This window comes from Schistocerca piceifrons, chromosome 7 (genome assembly GCF_021461385.2).
Source record: "Schistocerca piceifrons isolate TAMUIC-IGC-003096 chromosome 7, iqSchPice1.1, whole genome shotgun sequence".
Taxonomy (NCBI): domain Eukaryota; kingdom Metazoa; phylum Arthropoda; class Insecta; order Orthoptera; family Acrididae; genus Schistocerca; species Schistocerca piceifrons.
Window position 1 is genome coordinate 356098967 of NC_060144.1, and position 23645 is coordinate 356122611.

The following is a 23645-nucleotide window of genomic DNA, read 5'->3' on the forward strand; positions in this document are numbered from 1 at the left end:
TTTTTATCTCAAAACAGAACAATCCAGACACACGTGTAGTGTTAATTCACAGAGCTCATGCAGGTTTCTATTTAATTCTTATATTGACACTGCACTACATCTCCTTGCATGCTTGAATAACAGCATCCATTCTGTGAATACATGGTAGAAGAATGATCTATGTGTTTAAAGTAAATCCTTAATTACTGTTCAGAAGAGCATGTAGCATTCTCTGACATACATTTTGTTGAGCATCCCCAACGTCTGAAGTCTGTCAGTGATGATAAACAAATTTTTAAAGTGAAACTGATGGATTTTCGCCTGGCAAACTACTTTATGTCTATGTAATTGTCTTGTGTGGATATAATTCACAGAAGTGATGGTAACAGATAATATGTTTTGTAGATGGTTACTTTTCATTTTAGTGGGGATTTGTTATTCTGTGGAAGGTCTCCAACTATTCAGTAAATGTTTCTTGCAACATGGATCCAGTTTGTGAGCACTCCAGCAACTGAGTCATTTGATAATGATTTTTCCTGAATGATTGAATTCATCAGTTGACTTTGATTGTGTTTCATCTGTTTCACCATAACTTACAGTGTGCCATAATTTGGTGAATAACGCAAATTAAATTTTCATCCCAATGTTTTGGATTTCTTACTTTCATCTGCAACATTTGTTTCTATCAATAATGTGGTGTCACCGCCAGACACCACACTTGCTAGGTGGTAGCCTTTAAATTGGCTGCGGTCCGGTAGTATACGTCGGACCCGCGTGTCACCACTATCAGTGATTGCAGACCGAGCGCCGCCACACGGCAGGTCTAGAGAGACTTCCTAGCACTCGCCCCAGTTGTACAGCCGACATTGCTAGCGATGGTTCACTGACAAATTAAGCTCTCAATTGCCGAGACGATAGTTAGCATAGCCTTCAGCTATGTCATTTGCTACGACCTAGCAAGGCGCCATTATCAATTGCTATTTATCTTGTGATGCATGTACCGTCAGACCGATGTTCACCAATTATGGATTAAAGTTAAGTATTCCAGAAGCTACGTACTATTTTTGCTACTATAAAGACCTTGTCCTGTTCCAGACCTCATGCCATCCTGCGTGAGCTTAAACGCGTGCCTTTCGGCTACCTGTCATAGTGGATTGGCTGTCTTGCCAGTCCACAACAAATAATCTGTTGTTCCTTTTCGTAGAGGCCTCATGATTATATCTATGAGGGGAACGAACATTATTGATAAATCTTGGCTTTCAAATCGTGGAACAAGTAAAAATAAACACTCATCTTGGGCAGTCTATCAGTACATAGAGAAGAACACGTGACACAATAATCAAATCAGTGAGTGTGGAGACTGGTGTCCCTTCACCAAAACAAGGAAAGTTTATTTCAGCTGCTGGAACTCAATAAAAAGATACAAATGTGTCTTTGAATTTAAAAGAAGAAAAATAATCAAGATAATGCATCTGTATATATGTGTGGGTCTTGGAGTTTAGGCGGAGGTGGTACCATCAGTTCTGCCTACTCCCACTTACAAATAAATTTGTGCCAGGAAAACATCCTGAGTCCATTGTACAGGTGATGTTATCCATAGATGTGTATTTTGCAGAACTTGCAGACTTCCTCTTCATGGACAGAATTGATTCCCTGGATAAACTTTCAGAGTGCATCAATCTAAAGAGTACATTTTTCGCCCATAAAACACAGTCTTTCACTGCCATGTTAGGAATGTTTTATGTTGGTGTAGTTTGTATTCCCAGGTCCACTGTGGACAGCGAAAATGTTACGGGAGTGGTGAGCCCAGTTAGTGCTATGGCAAACCTAAGAAACTGACTGGTAGGGACCACCAAACTGTAAAGGAACACTACAAATAACTCCTTAGTTACTGAAACTTCCTGGCAGATTAAGAGTGTACTGGACTGGGACTCAAACCTGTGAACAGTGTCTTTAGTGGACAGGTGCTCAATTGACAGTTATGTAAGCACAACTCATGATCTGCCCTCACCTTCATTTCTGCCAGTAACACTCTTCTACATTCCAAACGTCACAGAAGTTCTCCGGCATACCTAGTGACACTAGTGCGATTGTTTCCAGGATGAATTCTTTCAGGAGGCCTTAGATATTGTTGGCATTTATCCCAAGGACTTATGTTGTGCAGAAAAACAGTCGAAGAGAAGAGAGAGATGTGACTAGAGATGAGGATTTGAGCTTAAATGAGATAACTCTTTTATCTTGTGAGCTGTTACAGTTGGTGAGAAGTTTAATAACTAGAAAGTTAATCAGTCAAAATCTTGAAATAAATATGAAATTATGTTTCAAGAAAGGCAGCTATCCCAATCAGTGCCAAGTCAGGGGCCATCAAATAAACATTATAATGTTTTCATGACAAGTTTACTGTCTACACACTAGGTATAAAATGAACAAGTTACTATACAATGATCCAGCCAGCTCCAGAAAATATTGAAAGGTTGAGAACAATAGTGAAGATAAGAATTATTAAGGAAAACATATCTTCATAACATTTGTGGAACTGCAAAACCTTCACTGTTTGAATACATAAAAACTGAAGAGAATAGTGACGAAACAGGTAAAAATTACAGGAATTATTTGTTGTAATGGTTGTAAGTGAAAAGTTAAAACTTCGAGCTGGACTGGAATTTGAACCCATGTCCCTCCCTTCTGTAAGCAATGCACTACTAATAGTGCCACCTAAACACATTGCCAACACTAACTCAAAGCATGAATTTGTCACAAGCTCTTCCTCTTATGACATAAATGGTAGCACATTGCTCACAAAAAGGAGGTAACTGGGTTCAAATCCCCATTCAGTGCCTAGTTTTAACTTGTCACATAAATTGTCACAGATAAAGTAAAGTAATTAATTCCCTGGAATGACCCAGAGGCTGTGGGTAAACAAAAGACCCGATTACGTCTTGTGTCTTGTAACAGAGTTATTAGAGCATCTCTGCAGAACTTGGAAGTAAAAGGAGGGAGGCTTGTGATACATTGAAGCTTTGAGTTGGTGTGGGAAAAGATCTTTTTTTATAGCTTAACTGCCCATCCACGACATATGCAAGCCAAACATCATTTGTCAAATCTAGGTCTGTTGAATAAATAGTTTTAACTTGTCACATACAGTTTAGTTTCATTCTTTGCATGTTCCGTATGTCATAACTGCAACCTCTCACTGTAATGCGGAACATGTGTACTGAATTAAAATACATTTTTTCAGTGAATTATGTATTTGGCAAAAAGAGGCGCGCGCGCGCGCGCACTCACACACTCACACACACACACACACACACACACACACACACACACACACACACACACACACAAAATAATAATAATAATACACATTCAGAAATTATTCTGTGGAATAGCAGGAGTTGTGAAGCAGGTATTATTTCAGTTTGTGTTTGAAATTAATTAAAATATCTATTGAATTGTTTACATCACTGTATAGAGGGGGTCCAAGGTTTTTGTGTCCCAGTTCTGCATTTCTTCTTGTTCCACACTAAGATCAAGGGAGGGATAGTGTAAGTCATTTCTTCTTCTAATATTTGTAAATGTTATTGTTATTTTTGAACTGTTTGATTGTTGACAGAAAACTCCATACTGAAGTCAGTGTACTGTTGTCAGTAGAAACAGTTGTTCAAACAGCAGATTAATAATATGTTTCATTGACAGAGAAAAACAAAGGAAATTAGAAACGTTAGAGAACAGGGATTGAAACACGTGGCAAATTGTCGTCATACAGTAATGTTCCCATGTCGCTCTCTTTATAGTTGAAGGTAAAAAAGATTTTTAATTGTTTTTCCATGTAATGGAGAAGCTGCTTACTACAGAATTAGAATTGGTTGTAAAGAAAATAAAAGAGATTCACAAAATTAAACAATGAAAAATCCAGGATGGAAGGTAACAATATTATGAAAACGAGGTGCTGAGTTACAGGTAGGCACAACAAAAAGACTGTCACAAAATAAGCTTTTGGCCAAGAAGGTCTTTGTCAAGAATAGACCATCACCCCCCACCACACACACACACACGTGACTGCAGTCTCTAGCAGCTGAAGCCACACTGCGAGCAGCAGTGCATGATGGGAGAGGCAGCTGGATGGGGATAGGAGGCGGCTGTGATGAGGAGGGGGACAGATAGCAGGGTTGGGGGTGGGGTATAGTGAACTGAACTGCTGCTATGGAGTGCGCAGGGAGGAGGTGGAAAGAGGGTAGGGCAGCTAGGTGCAATTGGGATGTTAGACAGAGGGCTGGGGAGAGGTGAGGGGAGAGGGGGAGGTAGTGAAAAGAACGGAAGTAAAAAGACTGGGTGTGTTGGTGGAATAGAGGGCTGTATAGTGCAGGAAAGGGAACAGTAAAGGGGCTGAATGGGAGGGGGGGGGGGAGGGGAAGGGTGAGGACACCCTATCCACATTCCTCCAGAACCTCAACAACTTCTCTCCCATTTGCCTCACCTGGTTCTACTCAACCCAGCAAGCCACCTCCTGGATGTTGATCTTCACCTCAAAGATGGTTACATCATTTCCACTGTCCATGTCAAACCTACTAACCACCAGCAATACCTCCACTTTGACAGCTGCCACCCGTTCTGTACCAAGAAGTCCCTTCTATGCAGTGTAGCCACCCATGGGCGCCACATCTGCTGTGACAAGTGGTTCCTCTTAAAATATACCAAGGGTATCACTGAGGCCTTCACAGACTGTAATTATCCTCTCAACCTTGTACAAAAACAAATCTCCCGTGCCTTATCTTTCCAGTCTCTCACCATCTTCCAAAGTCTCACTGTCTGGCCACTGATGAGCTTTCCCCTCATAACTCAGTACCACCCAGAACAGGAGCAACTGTATTACATTCTCCGACAGGGTTTCACCTACCTCTCGTTGTGGCCCGAAATGAGTAATGTCCTGCCCACTATCCTCCCCACCCCTCCCACAGTGGTATTCTGCCGTCCACCAAACCTACACAGTATACTAGTCCATTCCTACACAACCCCTGCTCATAACCCTTACCTCATGGCTCATATCCCTGTAATAGACATGGATCTAAGACGTGTCCCATACATCCTCCCACCACCACCTACTCCAGTCCAGTCACAAACATCAACTATCTCATCAGAGACAAGGCTACCTGTGAAACCAGTCGTGACCCACAAGCTAAGCTGCAACCACTGTGCTGCATTCTATGTGGGCTTGAAAACCAACAAGCTGTCTGTTCACGTGAATGGCCACCGACAAACTGTGGCAAAGAAACAACTGGACCATCCTGTTGCTGAGGGTACCACCCATCACAACATTCTTCATTTCAGTGACTGCTTTACAGCCAGTGCCATATGGATTCTTCCCACCAACACCAGCTTTTCTGAATTGTGCAGGTGGGAACTCTCCCTGCAATATATATCCTATGTTCCCATAACCCTCCTGGCCTCAACCTTCATTAGTTATTGTCCTCACTCATCCAGCCCCTTCCCTGTTCCCTTACCCACCTTACACAACCCTCTATTCCACCAACGCACCTAGTCTTTTTACTTCTGTCCTTTTCACTACCGCCCCCCCCCCCCCCCACCCCCGCCTCTCCCTTGCCCTCCGTCTAACCTCCCGATTGCACCTAGCTGCCCTACCCTCTCTCTCTCCACTTCCTCCCTGCACACTCCCCAATAGCACATCACTGTCCTTCACTCCCACCCCTACCTTGCTATCCCTTCCTCACCCTGCCCCAGTCTCCTCCTACCCACACCCAGTTATCTCTCCCATCATGCACTGCTTCTGCTGCTCGAAGTGTAGCTTCAGCTGCCTGATACTGCAGTTGTGTGTGCGAGTGAGGGGGGTAGGTTTTTTTTTTTTGGAGGCTCATGAAATTGAGTGACTATCGGAACTGTGGAAGATAATGTGTACTCATTTATTATCTGTTATGTCCAAAGCAAGGTAAATATTCAGATCAAATTGACATAGAGGAAAAATCAGGACAGGTAAAAGGAGTGGATTATGTTGTGGAGGGTGGAGAGAAAGTAAGAAGTCACTCACACCAGTAGGCTAATATATCAGAATAAATAAAATCCTTGCAGAAGTTAAACCAGCATACATCAGCTGTGTCATTAAGCAAACTGAGGAACTGCACCAAAAGCATTTCATAAGAAGTCTGTCAAACATCTTTGTATTTTGTAATAATGTTTTTTTCACTTCTTTCCCTTCAGGATTTATGTCAAGTTCACCGCAACCTTCAGGTTCTGGCTCAACGAGTGGACTCATTACACCAGAGCTGTTCAATCAAGCCATGCAACAAGCGATAGCGAGTGTAAGTAGATAAATATTGCTGCAGTTATGTATTACATATTGTTCAGAGAATGCTAATGGACTCAGTATTAATATGAGTTGCATGCGTTGTATTGATGACTCACAAGTAGACACTAAATGTCTTGATCTTAATTAAAATCAACAGCAATAATCAAACATAACAGATAAAAATAAAAAACAGTGTAATGTAACAAAATAAGTGGTGGGTGTGACAAGAGAGCTTGCGAAGCATTACTATATGCTGTCCTTGAAAACTACTTAGAACTGATATTTCAGAACCCCACCCATGATGGAAATATATTACAGCATCATGTGCCTACATACTCCACAAGGCACCATATGGTGTGTGGTAGAGGATATCCTGTACCACTACTAGTCATTTTCTTTTCTGTTTCACTTGAAAATACAGCATAGAAAAAAGGCTATCTATATGCCTCCTAATGGCAACAGTTACACTTGACCTTTTTGAGGAAGTCCGCTTCGAAACTGGTATCAGTGACCATGAGGCAGTTACAGAAACTGTAAATACCAAAACACAAAGAGCATCTAATACAAGAAGACAGATTTATATGTTCAGCAAACTAGACAAAGAAACAATATGTGTCATACCTCAATGAGGAACTTGAAACCCCTAGGTCAGGACAGGTACTTATGTCTCAAGTTTAAAAGAATAGTTGACCATGCACTGGATAGAAATGTACCCAGTAGGACAGTTCATAATGGGAGAGATTGCCCATGGTATACAGTTTCTGTAAAGAAGCTCCTTGAGAAACAGACTATTTCATAGTAGATGCAAAACAAATTGTAGGGCTATAGTTAGAGAGGTGCTGGATGAAACGTATTTGGCGGTCAACAGAGAAATGTGCGAAGCCTTTAAATTCGAAAGAAATTGTGGTGACACGTGAAGGCTGTTAGTGGCACTCTCGTGGCAGAGACTGGAACTGAAGTTGAGAATAGTAAAGTAAAATCTGAAATGCTTAACCCTTGTTATCAAACGTTGCTTTACAAAGGAAAATCCAGGATAATTGCCCCAATGTAATCCTCATGCCACCAAAAAGATTAATGATGTAAGTATCAGTGTCAGTGGCGTTAAAAGACAACTGAAATAATTAAAACTGAACAAAGCCCTAGCGTCCAGTGGAATCCATACAGCCTACACCAAATTTCTGGCTGAGTTTGCTTCTCTGTTAGAGTCATAGATCAAGGCAGTCAGGTAGATGCTGTATACCTTGATTTCCAAAAAGCATTTAACTCAGTACCACACATATGCCTATTATCAAAGTATTATCATATGGGATATCAGATGAAATATATGGCTGGATTGAGGATTTCATGGTAGGGAGAACACAGCATCTTATCTGAGCTGGAGAGTCATCAACAGATGTAGAAGTAATTTCGTGTGTACCTTAGGGAAGCATTTTGGATCCCATGCTGGTTCACGTTATATATTAATGATCTTGTGGACAATATTAATACTAACCTCAGACTTTTTGCACATGAAATGCAGTCTGAGTGAGGCTGTACAAATATTGTCAAATCTTGATAAGATTTCAGTGGTGCAGTGATTGGCACCTCGCTTTACATTTTCATAAACATAAAATTGTGCACTTCACAAAACAAGAACATAGTATCCTATGAATATAGTATTAGGGAGTCGCAACTGGAATCTTTAGACTCTACTTCTACATCTGTACTCTGCAAACCAATGTGAACTGCATGGTTAAGGGTACATCCCATTGCACCAGTTATTAGGATTTCTTCCCATTACATTCATGTATGGAGTGCAGGAAGAATGATTGTTTTAATCCCATAATTATTCTAATCTTTATCTTACGGTCCCTATGTGACCAATAGGCAGGGGGTTGTAGTAGATTCCTAGAGTCATCATTTAAAGCCAGTTCTTGATCTCTTTTGTGTACTGATTGCACTTCCCAGCATTCTACCAATAAACTGAAGTCCACCACCTGCTTTACCCACAACTGAGCCTATGCGATCATTCCATTTCATCCCTACAAAGTGATACACCCAGGTATTTGCATGTGTTGGCCGATTCCAACAGTGATTCATTGATATTATAGTCAAAGTATACTACATTTTTTCATTTTGTGAAGTGCACTATTTTATATTTCTGAACATTTAAATCAAGTTGCCAGTCTCTGAACCACTTTAAAACCTTATCAAGATCTGACTGAATATTTGTGTACTAAAATGTAATTGGATGGATAAAAAAAAAATATCTTCTCACCAAGCGGCAGCAGGAGAACACGCACACACAGATTTAACTTATGTAAGGTTGTGGAGACAGTGGTTCCTGCTTCCAGCAGAAGAGTTGAAGGGTAAGGAAGAGGGGTGAAGGAAATGGACTGGAGAGATTTAGAAAAAAGGATACAGTTCAGAAAAGTCAGCCAGAACCCTGAGTCAGGGAGACTTACTGTACAGGATGAGAAGGAAAGATTGATTGTTGGAGACTGCACCAGACGAGATCTGAAAACCTGAGATTTTAAAGATGGAAGACAGGGTAATATATGAGACGGAGATTATTGCTGAAACACCGTGCATGAGTTAATAAGAGTGAAAAGCTAAGTGCTTTGTACGTAACAAGTGGGAGAGGGAACAGCAAAAAATAGAAAAGTCAGAAAATGAAAGATGTAGAAAAGTAAAATGGAATGAGGAAAGAAGTAGTTACTGTGAAGAAATGACGAGACAGAAGGAATTAACATAATTTAAGGCAGGGTTGGTGGTGAGAACCAAGGACATGTTGCTTTTCACTCTTATTAACACACACACAATGTTTTAGCAGCAATCTTTGCCTTCCATATTACTCTTTCTTCCACCTTTAAGCTCTCAGGCTTTCAAATCTTTTCCAATGTAGTCCCCCAACAGTCAGTCTTTCCTCATTCCATCTGGTAAGCCTCCCCTGACCTGGGGTTCTGGATGGTGTTTCTAAACTGTACCTGTTTCCCTAAACCTCTCCAGTCCTTTTCCTTCACCCCCTTTTCCCTCCTCCTCCACCTGCTCTGCCAAAAGAAGGATCCTCTGGCTCTGAAAGCTTGCATAAATTAAACCTTTTGTGTGTGTGTGTGTGTGTGTGTGTGTGTTTTCCTTCACCAGTTTTCCTCCTCCTCCACCTGCTCTGCCAAAAGAAGGATCCTCTGGCTCTGAAAGCTTGCATAAATTAAACCTTTTGTGTGTGTGTGTGTGTGTGTGTGTTTTCCTTCCACCAGTTTTCCTCCTCCTCCAACTGCTTCTGCCAGAAGAAGGATCCTCTGGCTCTGAAAGCTTGCATAAATTAAACCTTGTGTGTGTGGGTGGGTGGGTGGGTGGGTGGGTGGGTGGGCAGGCGGGCGGGCGCCACATTTCTCTGTTGACCGCCAAATACGTTTCATCCAGCACCTCTCTGACTATAGCCCTACAATTTGTTTTGCATCTACTATGAAATAGTCTGTTTCTTAAGGAGCTTCTTTACAGAAACTGTATACCATGGGCAATCTCTCCCATTATGAACTGTCCTAATGGGTACATTTCTATCCAGTGCATGGTCAACTATTCTTTTTAAACTTGAGACATAAGTACCTGTCCTGACCTAGGGGTTTAAAGTTCCTCATTGAGGTATGACACATATTGTTGCTTTGTCTAGTTTGGTGAGCAGATTTTTTTTATCTGCCCAATGATATTATATTGTCAGAAATTGATTATTTTCATATAGCTACAACATCTGCAAAGAGTTTGAGGTTACTATTAATACTGCCCACAAGATCATTAATATACAACCTGAACCAGCAAGGGATACAAAACGCTTCCCTAAGGTACACGCGGAATTGCTTCTACATCTGTTGATGGCTCTCCAGCCAAGATGACATGCTGTGTCCCTCATACCAAGAAAATCCTCAATCCAGTCATATATTTAATCTGATACCTCATATGATCATACTTTGGTAATAGACATAGGTGTGGTACTAAATTAATTTTTTTTTTTTTTTTTTGGAAATTGAGGTATACTGCATCTACGTGACTGCCTTGATCTATGACTATCAGGATGTCAAGTGAGAAAAGTCAAGTTGTGTTTCATATGGTCTGTTTTTGAAATCCATGGTGGCTGGCATAGCAGAGGTCAATCAGTTCAAGATACCTCATTGTTTTTTAGCTAAGAACATGTTCTAAGATCTATAAGAAACGAAATGTCAAGGATATTGGATGGTAGTTTTATGGGCCAACTTCTGCTACCTTCCTTGCAGACAGGTGTTCTTGTGCTTCCTTCCAGTTACTGGGCACAGTTTTTTGTTCAAGAGTTCTACAATAGCTTATAGCTAACAGCGAAGCAAACTCAGCTGGAATTAGGTGTTAAGACTGATAGGGATTCCATTGGACCCCTAGGGCTTTGTTCAGTTTTAATTATTCCAGTTTTTTTTTTCTTTTTATTCCACTGATACTAATACTTACTTTATTCATCTTTTTTGTGGTTTGAGAATTAAATTGGGCAATTCTCTTGGATTTTCCTTAGTAAAGGAGCATTTGAAAATGGAGTTAAGCATTTCAGCTTTTGCTTTGGTACCCTCAATTTCAGTTCCTGTCTTATTTGCTAGGGACTGGACAGTATCTTTGGTACCAACTGACATCCTTTACATAAGATGGAAATTTCTTTGAATTTTGTGAAATGTTATTTTGAAAATATTCTGCTATGGTAGTCATTAAAGGCATCACGCATTGCTCTCTTAACAGCTAGATGGGTTTCATTCAACATCTCCCTATCTGTAGCCATACACTCTGTTTTACACCTATTAGGCAATAATCTCGATTTCTTTAGAAGTATTTTTACAGTGACTGTATACCACGGAGGTTCCCTCCCATTATGAACTGTTCTACTGTGTACATAGTTGCCCAGTGCATGCTCAACTATTGTTTTATAATTTTTAAATATTTTTTAATAATTTATATTTATATGATTTTTATATTTTTTAAATTTTAATAGTTTAGGTATGACAATACCAGATTTTTTATCTGGTTCACTGAGCATGTAATTATATGTTTCTATTTGTTTCAATTGTCCTTGTATTTTGTTGATACAACCGCATCATGGCATTTTGATGTAGACATCCTCAAAGAAGCCAGGTTTATTTGTTGCTCATTACGAATTGGGTTTCTATCTGTTCCAGGTAGTTTTCAAAGAAGGCATTTAATAATGTTTTGCAGGATGTCTTATCATGCCCACCCCTAACAAAGCTATAATTTTCATAATTATTTGTTGATGATTAAAGTTGCCACTGATGATTACGTACAGTTAGGGAGCTTACGTACAAGTGAACTGGTGTTTCTCTGAAGTTTTCGGTTACATCAGAAGATGAGTCTGGTGAGTGACAGAAGGTTCCAATTATCATTTTATGCACAGCCCTGATACTGTGTCTTGCCAAGACAATCTCATATGCATCTGCAGTTTCTTTCTGGTGGATTTGAGTTTCTTGTCTACTGTGACAAATACACCACCTCCATTTCACATTTGCCTATATTTTCTATATATCTCTGTGGGTATCAACATGGAATTGGCCCAAATAGTCCTGCGAAACTCTACCTATGAGAATGAGAAGGAAGTAGATAATGATGACCAGGTTGATACTGTGTACTTTTGACTTCCAAGAGGCACTCGGTGCAGTTCTGCACTGCAGCTAGTGGACAAAGTAAGGGATTATGAAATATCAGACCAGTATTATAATTGAACTGGGGACTTACCCACAAGCAGAACTTAGACCATCAAGAGTGTCACAAAGATGGTCATTTCACTCTAGTGAGAAGTGTTACAGGAAATTAGTTGCATATCACACAAATGTTTCTTGTAAAACTTCAAGAACCTGTATGTTCCAGTAAGAGTAAAGCAACAGATCACTTTCTCCCACACCTATCACTTGAAATGATCAGACCATCTCCATCTATTCTAAGTGGTCTGCTCTATTCAGTTACATTGTTCATTGACACTTTTTGTGCTATCACAACTCTCAGTGCAAAGATATTCTCTTGTTTGTCAACAGTTACTGTAAAATATTACAAATAATATACAGAGTGATAGTTTGCACAACTCAAATCAACATACACAAAAATGGGAATACTGTTCAGAGAAAACAACAGGACATACCTCAATGTCTTGCAGACAATTTGATACATGTCATTGGCTGTTTCAACACACTTTAACTTGGTATTGGTAATTTATTTTTGTAAGGATAGTTTCACAATAATACAGGATGTGTCAACATAAAAAAAGAAAACATTAGCCATTTATATACAGCCATTCGAATTTGCACATGTGTTTAATGAGGAGAGTGGAGGATGTGTGGTCAGCTGTAGCCATGTTAGAGGAGCCATCCCAGCAACTTTCTGAAATTAAATAGGAAAACTATGAAAAACCTAAATCAGGATGGCTGGACAGGATACTAGGGCTCCATCCTCCTGAGTATGTGGGACAGTGTCTTAACAAATGCAGCCTTTCATTATATTAAACCTGACATATAGTTCTCTTATGTTGTACATACTTTGAACAAGTTAAATTAATAATGTAAAAAATAATTATACACTGCTCATTTACTTTCCTAGTATATCTCAGTAAAAAACATACATTGGAGAAAAATGAGGGAAACAAAGAACTTAATACTTTCATGGAATAACTTGACTTAGACATGCTATTTTCAGAATGTTGTATACAGATGAGTGAAAAGTTGCTTGTGTTGCTTTAAGTATTTCTCTGTTGTTTCATTGCAATAAATGGAACAATTAATAAAATAAGAGAGAGGCATCCTCTCACCTGTAGCAGACTGATGTGTGGTCTATAGACACACATAACAGAAATGGTATTCACTAGCTTTTGAGCATCGGCTCTTTTTTTAGTAGAAAGGACACACACAACCATACAGAGACCCAAACTCACACTGCTGCAGGCCATGGCAACACTTATTTCACAATTGCGAAACTGATTGACAAGCATGTCCCATCAGATTCCTTGATGTGACAGCTCCAGATGATATTCTGGATGTCTGATAATATTTGCTGATGGGATGAATGGAACCAAAACATGGGATAAGACTTCCCATTGTTTCAGTTTGTGCACAATGCTCTGGGTCACATACTTAAAGGTGGATGATTGTATTCTCAGATACAGATAGCCGTACCGTAGGTGCAACCACAACGGAGGGGTATATGTTGAGAGGCCAGACAAACGTGTGGTTCCTGAAGAGGGGCAGCAGCCATTTCAGTAGTTGCAGGGGCAACAGTCTGGATGATTGACCGATCTGGCCTTGTAACACTAACCGAACCGGCCTTGCTGTTGTGGTACTAGCGAACAGCTAAAAGCAAGGGGAAACTACAGCCGTAATTTTTCCCGAGGGCATGGCAGCTTTACTGTTGGTTAAATGATGATGGCGTCTTCTTGGGTGAAATATTCCGGAGGTAAAATAGTCCCCATTCGGATCTCCGGGCGGGGACTACTCAGGAGGACGTCGTTATCAGGAGAAAGAAAACTGGCATTCTACAGATCGGGAGCATGGAATGTCAGATCCCTTAATTGGGCAGGTAGGTTAGAAAATTTAAAAAGGGAAATGGATAGGTTTAAAGTTAGATATAGTGGGAAGTAGTGAAGTTCGGTGGCAGGAGGAACAAGACTTTTGGTCAGGTGAATACAGGGTTATAAATACAAAATCAAATAGTGGTAATTGCAAGAGTAGATTTAATAATGAATAAAAAAAATTGGAGTGCGGGTAAGCTACTACAAACAGCGCCAGTGAACGTATTATAGTGGCCAAGATAGACACAAAGCCCTGCCTACTACAGTAGTACAAGTTCATATGCCAACTAGCTCTGCAGATGACGAAGAAATTGAAGAAATGTATGATGAGATAAAAGAAATTATTCAGGTAGTGAAGGGAGACGAAAATTTAAGTCATGGGTGACTGGAATTCGACAGTAGGAAAAGGGAGAGAAGGAAACATAGTAGGTGAATATGGATTGGGGCTAAGAAATGAAAGAGGAAGCCGTCTGGTAGAATTTTTGCACAGAGCATAACTTAATCATAGCTAACACTTGGTTCAAGAATCATAAAAGAAGGTTGTATACATGGAAGAATCCTCGAGATACGAAAAGGTATGATAGATTATATAATGGTAAGACAGAGATTTTGGAACCAGGTTTTAAATTGTAAGACATTTCCAGGGGCAGATGTGGACACTGACCACAATCTATTGGTTATGACCTGTAGATTAAAACTGAAGAAACTGCAAAAAGGTGGGAATTTAAGGAGATGGGACCTGGATAAACTGACTAAACCAGAGGTTGTACAGAGTTTCAGGGAGAGCATAAGGGAACAATTGACAGGAATGGGGGAAAGAAATACAGTAGAAGAAGAATGGGTAGCTTTGAGGGACGAAAGTAGCGAAGGCAGCAGAGGATCAAGTAGGTAAAAAGACAAGGGCTACTAGAAATCCTTGGGTAACAGAAGAAATATTGAATTTAATTGATGAAAGGAGAAAATATAAAAATGCAGTAAAGGAAGCAGGCAAAAAGGCATACAAACGTCTCAAAAATGAGATCGACAGGAAGTGCAAAATGGCTAAGCAGGGATGGCTAGAGGACAAATGTAAGGATGTAGAGACCTATCTCACTAGGGGTAAGATAGATACTGCCTACAGGAAAATTGAAGAGACCTTTGGAGAAAAGAGCCACTTGTATGAATATCAAGAGCTCAGATGGAAACACAGTTCTAAGCAAAGAGGGGAAAACAGAAAGGTGGAAGGAGTATATAGAGGGTCTATACAAGGGCAATGTACTTGAGGACAATATTATGGAAATGGAAGAGGATGTAGATGAAGATGAAATGGGAGATACGATACTGCGTGAAGAGTTTGACAGAGCACTGAAAGACCTGAGTCGAAACAAGGCCCTGGGAGTAGACAACATTCCATTAGAACTACTGCCTGCCTTGGGAGAGCCAGTCCTGACAAAACTCTACCATCTGGTGAGCAAGATGTACAAGACAGGCGAAATACCCTCAGACTTCAAGAAGAATATAATAATTCCAATCCCAAAGAAAGCAGGTGTTGACAGATGTGAATATTACCGAACTATCAGTTTAATAAGCCACAGCTGCAAAATGGTAATGCGAATTATTTACAGGCGAATGGAAAAACTGGTAGAAGCCGACCTCGGGGAAGATCAGTTTGGATTCCGTAGAAATGTTGGAACACATGAGGCAATACTGACCTTACGACTTATCTTAGAAGAAAGATTAAGGAAAAGCAAACCTACGTTTCTAGCATTTGTAGACTTAGAGAAAGCTTTTGACAATGTTGACTGGAACACTCTCTTTCAAATTCTGAAGGTGGCAGGGGTAAAATACAGGGAGCGAAAGGCTATTTACAATTTGTACAGAAACCAGATGGCAGTTATAAGAGTCGAGGGACATGAAAGGGAAGCAGTGGTTGGGAAGGGAGTAAGACGGGGTTGTAGCCTCTCCCCAATGTTATTCAATCTGTATATTGTGCAAGCAGTAAAGGAAACAAAAGAAAAATTTGGCATAGGTATTAAAATCCAGGGAGAAGAAATAAAAACTTTGAGGTTCGCCGATGACATTGTAATTCTGTCAGAGACGGCAAAGGATTTGGAAGCGCAGTTGAATGGGATGGACAGTGTCTTGAAAGGAGGATATAAGATGAACATCAACAAAAGTAAAACGAGGATAATGGAATGTAGTCGAATTAAGTCTGGTGATGCTGATGGAATTCGATTAGGAAATGAGACACTTAAAGTAGTAAAGGAGTTTTGCTATTTGGGGAGCAAAATAACTGATGATGGTCGAAGTAGAGAGGATATAAAATGTAGACTGGCAATGCCAAGAAAGCGTTTCTGAAGAAGAGAAATTTGTTAACATCGAGTATAGATTTAAGTGTCAGAAAGACGTTTCTGAAAGTATTTGTATGGAGCGTAGCCATGTATGGAAGTGAAACATGGACAATAAATAGTTTGGACAAGAAGAGAATAGAAGCTATCGAAATATGGTGCTACAGAAGAATGTTGAAGATTAGGTGGGTAGATCACGTAACTAATGAGGAGGTATTGAATAGGATTGGGGAGAAGTGAAGTTTGTGGCCCAACTTGACTAGAAGAAGGGATCGGTTGGTAGGACATGTCCTGAGGCATCAAGGGATCACAAATTTAGCATTGGAGGGCAGCGTGGAGGGTAAAAATCGTAGAAGGAGACCAAGAAATGAATACACTAAGGAGATTGAGAAGGATGTAGGTTGCAGTATTTACTGGGAGGTGAAGGAGCTTGCACAGGATAGATTAGCATGAAGAGCTGCATCAAACAACCAGTCTCAGGACTGAAGACACAACAACAACAACAACAAAACCTACGGGGTGAATGGAACCAAAACATGGGATAGAGACTTTCCATTGTTTCAGTTTTGTGCACAATGCTCTGGGTCACATACTTAAAGGTGGATGATTGTATTCTCTCCAATTTGCACAGTGAACGTGCAGTGCTTAGTGTTGCATATTGCCATGCCTCTAGTTCATTCAGATGCTCAAGGGCTTGTCCACGTATACTGAGCAACAAGTAAGTTGTCAATAAAGTATTACTTCTGGGTTATCAACTTGGTGTAAAAAGATGGCAAGTTGCCTTTAGAACATGGGTGGTGTGCAAAAGATTTAGAATTATTTAAATGCTTATGTGAACATTGGGCTTCAAAAAGTTTTTCCTAGTCAGTTACAAAATAACCGACTTTTGGGACCAGACCCTAAAAATCTTGTTTACAACAGTTACTGACCACAAAGCTCACATCAGTGAGCTTAAAACTTTTTATACAACTGAACAATATTATACGCTATTTATCACAGATTAATCAGTGGTTAATTGTATCCTCAAAACAAGAGTGAAATACCATATTCATGTAAAATTTCTGTCTGCCTAATTGTAAAGCAACTCCTCCTTGATGGCTTGACAGATTTAATCAATTTTCAGATTAATTTCTATCCATTTCCAGATGTCACCAAGTATTATCATTTATTGGATTTTTCGCTACAGACAGAACAAAGCGGAAATGCAGATGTATGCTACATTGTAAACATAAAAATAAAAACCATATTCAAATATTGAAGGAGTCTCAGATAGACTACTACTAGTTTTAAAATAAACAAAGGTATTGTAATCGGAATCTGTTCTTTCTTCCAAATAATAAAACACACACTAAAGCTTTTATTGAAGAATATGTGCTGTGATAGTTCATTATAATTACATACACTATGTTGCCAACCAACTACATCTACATGAATACTCTGCAGATTACACTTAAGGGGACTGCTCAGTGAACACAGGTGGGGGAAGCTTGAAAAAACTGTCAGTTTTCTAAATAGTGCAGCTGAAGGAGTAAAGTGTTGTAAGTCCATATAATGCTTACCGATTTTAACAAGTCTCTTTAAAGTAGTTTTGCTGGGAGTGTCTGCTTATTAATCTAACTTCCATACATGCTTAGACAACCTCACTCATTTACACCTTTCTGTGGAAACCTTTTTTATCTCCTGTTTGTCTGACTTCAGTACTCCATAATAGATGACACTTTTTTCAAAAGTCTGTGTGCATTACTACCACATCTCATGTTGTTTAAATATGGCTAATTTATTTACCTAGTTTTTTTGAAAAGATAAGATACTTCATTTAATCAGAGTGAGATTAGAGTATATATTTATTGAATTTTACCCAGTAAATCATATATCAACTTCCCTTACAGGCCGGTGGAGGAGAAGATCAATCATCTGACACAGAGGGTCAGTCAAGCCCTTCACGTCGAAGGTTGTCAAGACAGCTGCAGCAGATGCAGGAGATGGGACTCTCAGATGAAGCACTGAATCGCCAAGCTCTGGTAGCCACAGGTGGTGATGTGCAGGCAGCAATAAATTTAGTCTTCAGCTGGGGACTATCTTCATCTCCTCCCTGAAACTAAGACAGTTTGATTTTGTACATCATTCCTGCTTGGTCTAAATCTCTTGTCCTTTGTTTACAATGTTGTTGTCTGCCACATGAAAACAAAGCAAGTTTTAGCATACTTATGTATTTTATTGCACATAGGTTCCGATGAGTTTCATTTTGTTGCTGAGATATTCAGTAATTTGGTGGTCTAATAAGGTAAACCTGATATCAATTACTGTTGTAAGAACTATTCTGAATAAAACATTTGTCCAAATTTACTGTTAAGTTTAAGAACTCCCACAATGTAATTCAATAAGCCACCCATGTATCACTAATTTGCAAAAATAATATCCAGGTTTTAATCAGCAATTACGATATTAATTTTGTGTTATATAAGAGGCATTCACATGAAACCCGGTCGCTGGTGTAAAGTAACGGTAACTATTTTACAAACTCAAATCTGTAGTTATACACAGTACACATACTCAAAAATTGTTGCCAAAACTGTTGGCACATTTATCTGATTGTGACACTAGCCAGTCGATTGCATCCTCGAAGAAGTTAGTAGGCTGCTGTCGGATCCAGGCCAGGACCCAGTCACACACTTTGTCGTCCGTTGCGAATTGATGTCCGTGAATGAAAGTCACAGAGTGAAAGGACGGGACTGTACGGCTGATGCTCCAGTGTTTCCCACCGAAACTGCTGCAATGTCATCTTCACCGCATTGGCCGTGTGTGGGCAGGCATTATCATGCAGGAGGATAAAATACTTAGGCGTTTCGATATGACGGCTCGTCTAAGGTTCGGTAAAGTGGCTTGATAATGCTGGACATTGATGGTGGTTCCCCATTCCAGGAACTCAACAAGCAGTGGGCCCTTGTGGTAAAAAAAGGACATCATGACCTTAACAGGACAGGTGTGCATAGCCTTTGATTTCTTTGGAGGTGATGAAGTCGCATGTTCCCTCTACCTGTCCTGACGCTTCCTTCCGGTTCAAAATGGTGACACCATGTTTCATCACCTGTGACAATTCACGACGGAAATACATATCCCTCCTCAGATAACACTGCAGATGACTCAAAGACAGCGCCATTTGAGTATTGCACTCAGTTGGTGAGGAACCCACTGCACACAGATTTTTCAAAAGTTCAAGTGTTGATGCATTATCTTGTGTGTGGTGCCCATGCTAAACCCAGTAACCGATGTGGATCTCGTCCACAGTGGTTCTGTGGTTGTCCAAGACTAAAGCATTCACTTCTGCAACCATTTCCGGTGTGACGACACGTTGAGCCTGTCCAGGACGAGCATCATCTTCCAGTGACTCACGTCCTCAAGGAATCGATTGCACCTTTCCCCAGCACTTGAACAACTCACTGTACTCATCATACACAGCCTTCATCCATCGATACATTTCACGGCCTCCAACTCCCTCCACCACCAAAAATCAAATCACTCCTCATTGTTCGTGCTTACTCACCTGCAAGTTTGGTAGTAGACAATAACTTGTGCGAACCTCTTCTCTTTGGTTTGAAACCACACGGATGCTGTGCAACATCAAATGGACCTCATATATTGATTGGTGGTGTTATACAGTAGTTAATACAGTGGCAAACAGATCATTTGAAGCTGGCATAGTAAATTTTGAGTCGAGGGGCCGTAAACACACACTACTAGTCTCTCATCAGGGAAGACTTTGAAATCACTCTTAAAAATGATCTGCTTTGTATGAGTATGTACACAATGCTGGTTCGTTTTTTTGGAGTGATGGATATGTGTTGGAATTAGTTAAAAAGTTAGGATTTTGAAGTTAAATGTCTTAAAGTGAAAGGAAATTGATTTTAAGATTATCTCACATTATTGTAATAGCTTAATGTTTGTGCAGTTAGACACCAGTCGTCCCTTTTAAAGTGGAAATACTTGGTAGCTGCCACATCTGCTTTCTCAGAAACAATGTGTGTGAAGATGATTGTTTTGTCGTATCATTATTTTACCAACAAATTACTTGCATACTGAGACCTGGAAATTGAGCTGAAAGAATCTTAAATTTCTTGAAATCAAGTCTGTAATGAAGCAAGTGAAGAATCTGAAAAAGTCTGCAGCACAAATTTTCACTTAATGTGACAGTATTGATCAATATATCAATATTATATCCTTCCATTTGAAAGTCTGCTCTTACGTACGAAATCCTTTGCACTGTTTCCAGTTCTAGCAGATTGAATATACAATATAATCTTTAAGCAGAAAATGATATGGAATTTGTGGTATGGAGGCTTCAACATGGTTTTCACTGCAATATGTGAACTGCATAGCAAGCACCCAGTCTGGTACAAAGATTTGTCATTACAGTGAGGAGAAAAACTTGCAAGAGCCAAAGTTTATTAACTGAATCTTCTGCTGACTATCAACAGAAGCATTTGAAGCATTACAGCCTGTGATATTTGCAGCTCTGCTTCGTCACTGTCCAAGAACTTTGCTTTGACACAAATGACTTTGATTGAAACTGGCAAAAAGCTTTAGCTTGCAGCTATACTGCTTACGTAAATAATAAAGTTCCATCGAACATTCATTGAATAAGGAATTAAAGCCCAGGACTGCTAACCTGAATACCAAGTACCCCACTAATTGGTAACCTTCTGCACTCACACGCCTACATGACAGAGGGTAATATCAGGAAGTCTAAATTTATAGAAAAAGGCCCAGTCTTCATTGACCTCTAATGTACCTCATTCCAGAATTGAAATGGAGCTAAATCTATTTGAAGCTGAGGGTGATAAACTGGATGACCTTCCCAAATTCATATATACCTTGTTTCACAAAGCATCTAGCGCACATTGGTCTATCGTGTCCCTGTCGGTTTTTGAACATTGTTGAATACATTCTAAGTTGATTTCTTAATGAATCATAAGTTAATTTGTGAATGCGTGCATAGTGTACGTGATGTCTCTGTCAGTGGAATCCTCGTCACATCTAGAAATAAACTCTCCTGCAGACAAAAGGGGCTATACGAACTGAGCAGAGTATAGCCAAACAAAAGAAAGCCAACCACTGTCTGATTATGTGGCTGATTGGGTTTGCGAATGGTGAGTGTTGTTATGATTACCAGTGAAATCCATAGATTCAGACTACCAGAGTGCGAATAAATGCCTAACAGGAATAAAAAGTAAGAAAGATTACGTATTATCTTCTTGGTGTATCCAAGAAAATAAAATTTTGACAGAAAATTTTTGGACAGATCGCTATACTAGCAAGGGCCAGTTGTACAGTCTCCGGCTAGCAGCCTCTTTAAGGTCTGTTCTGCAAATAGGGCGGAAAACGCGTTGTACGAACATGTAACAATGCCTAACCGGAGATAATCGCGGGATAACTAAACTGTTGATTCTGGCAGAGTTAGTGAAGTTAACCGTCGAATAAGCTTTGACATTGGCAGGAATAGATACAGAATTAGTGATGACAACATGGTTTGTTAGAACGTGGAAGGAGAAGAAACGGAGACATCACACAAATTATGGAAGAATAAGACTATTCCAAACTTATATAAAAATTTCGCACTACTGCTTTTCGATCTCATGCTTGAGAAACTGGAGCATATGAATGAAGTTAAAACTATTTCCTAACATACAGCTTTTTGCTTGTTATACGCCTATGAGGCATTTGATATTGGTACTTTGTGAATTATATTCCGTCGTGTTATAAAAATGACCATTTCTGCCAAAACAGTCTCGTTTATTTGGCGTGTGTTACAATGCTGCAGTATTATAAAGGCCTGTTTAATTTTATCTCGCAGACAGTGACAAAATATAGGTAATCAGGTTGAGAAACCACATCAGTCTTGGGCCTATTTGTAATTACAGCTTTTTCAGTATTAGACAACGACATTTCAATTTTTCATGTAACAAAACGTGTGACGAACTTTGATGAGGTAACAGATCCTTTCGCAAAAAGGAAAGCACGTCATGTAAAGCTGTAGCAAGATTAGAGAGAGAAAAATTCTAGTAGCTAAGGATTGAAGAAATGTGTACTGTCTTGCTTGTCTCTTCTCTTTACTGGCTTTATGTATCCTATACTTAATTTTATGTCACACAAAGCAGCAAGTTGTATGTCAAACCGGCCGACTGGAAGCAGGAGAGGCACCATAGGACATTTTAATTTCGGCTGTCCTGAATATAGTTTGATGGCATCCAGTACAAAATATACATGTTTCAATTCCACAGACCGAAATACAGTGATGTGCAATAGAAGAATGCTGTGTGAAGAGGTGTGGCGCTGCACTTTGGCACACGTAAGATCAGATAACATGTTTTACAAGTCCTCGGACACATATGTTTTATGTATCGGAGTCTTCAGAAAGATGTGCGCTACAAAATGAACGTATTTTTGAAAATTCTAGGGATACCACTGTCTACTATTGCCCCAGTTCGGAAATATCGTAGATACAGGTCTGATGCGTAGAGCAGTCTTGAGTTGTAATAGGGAAGCGGGTGGTCTCCATGTGACCCGTGTTTACATTTAGTGATTTTGCTGTTTCCTCTTTGTCTACTGCACTCATGTCAAATGAGTACAAAATTGATTTCTTTGACGGGAAGATATCATGTGAATTAAAATACATTCACATAATTACGGAAGGCTAAAATAAGTTGTTATTTTCAGATTTTATTTTATTTCCACCTTTCTGACAGTCAAGCATTAATTGACATGCAGAACAATGAAGTTATTTTTATTGGTTTGCTGGAGAAATTTTCTTTTACTAATCTTTTCTGCTGAGGCAGTCAATATATTTGAAACAAAGGGTTTAATTTCAAACTATTGGCTAGTTTCAACTGTTCGGTGCATTTCAATTGTACGTTTTCATCTTCTAGCACGTATGGCATTATGCCATAACAAAGAACCAGACATGAGATAACAAAGTACTGGTACCCAAGGAAATTTACATCCCGAAATCACATTGAAAAACTTAATACCAGGTCGATGCCTACTTCACTGGGAATCTGGGACTCATTTAAAAATCAGCACTTTGATGATGAGCCACTTAGAAGAATTTATAGCCCAGAAGATCACACTTTTATGTCGTTATTAAAAAATTTACTGGCACATTTGTGTTGATATATCTTAAAATGTAATATGTGCATTAAAGACCAACATTATATGTGAAAGCTTAGCTTCTCTTGCAGCATATTGGCCTTAGAGACCAATATTATATGTGAAAGCTTTGTTTTTCTTGTAGCAACATTATATATATTAATTTAAACCATTAACTTTTCCTGTTCGTGTGTTCGCGCTACTTAACAGTGATGTTGCTATTGGCTGACTACACCGTGTGTCCGAAGCTCTGAATATCCGCTGTCATTGGCTGGCGAGATCACGTGACATGAGCTGTGACTGGCTTACAAATATGCATCGCAATCTCGATTTCAATGCT

At 39.6% G+C, this 23645-nt stretch overlaps 1 protein-coding gene across 1 annotated transcript in view; it reads left to right on the plus strand.

The window, feature by feature from the left end:
• LOC124804908 (ubiquitin-like protein 7) overlaps positions 1 to 18508 on the plus strand; it is a 65073-nt gene extending 46565 nt beyond the window's left edge. Inside the window, exons 7-8 of the mRNA XM_047265285.1 lie at positions 6193 to 6293; positions 18052 to 18508. Of these exons, the coding sequence (XP_047121241.1) occupies positions 6193 to 6293; positions 18052 to 18258 (308 nt within the window). The 3' untranslated portion in view covers positions 18259 to 18508. The remainder of the gene's footprint in view (positions 1 to 6192; positions 6294 to 18051) is intronic.
• The last annotated feature ends 5137 nt before the right edge of the window (positions 18509 to 23645 follow it).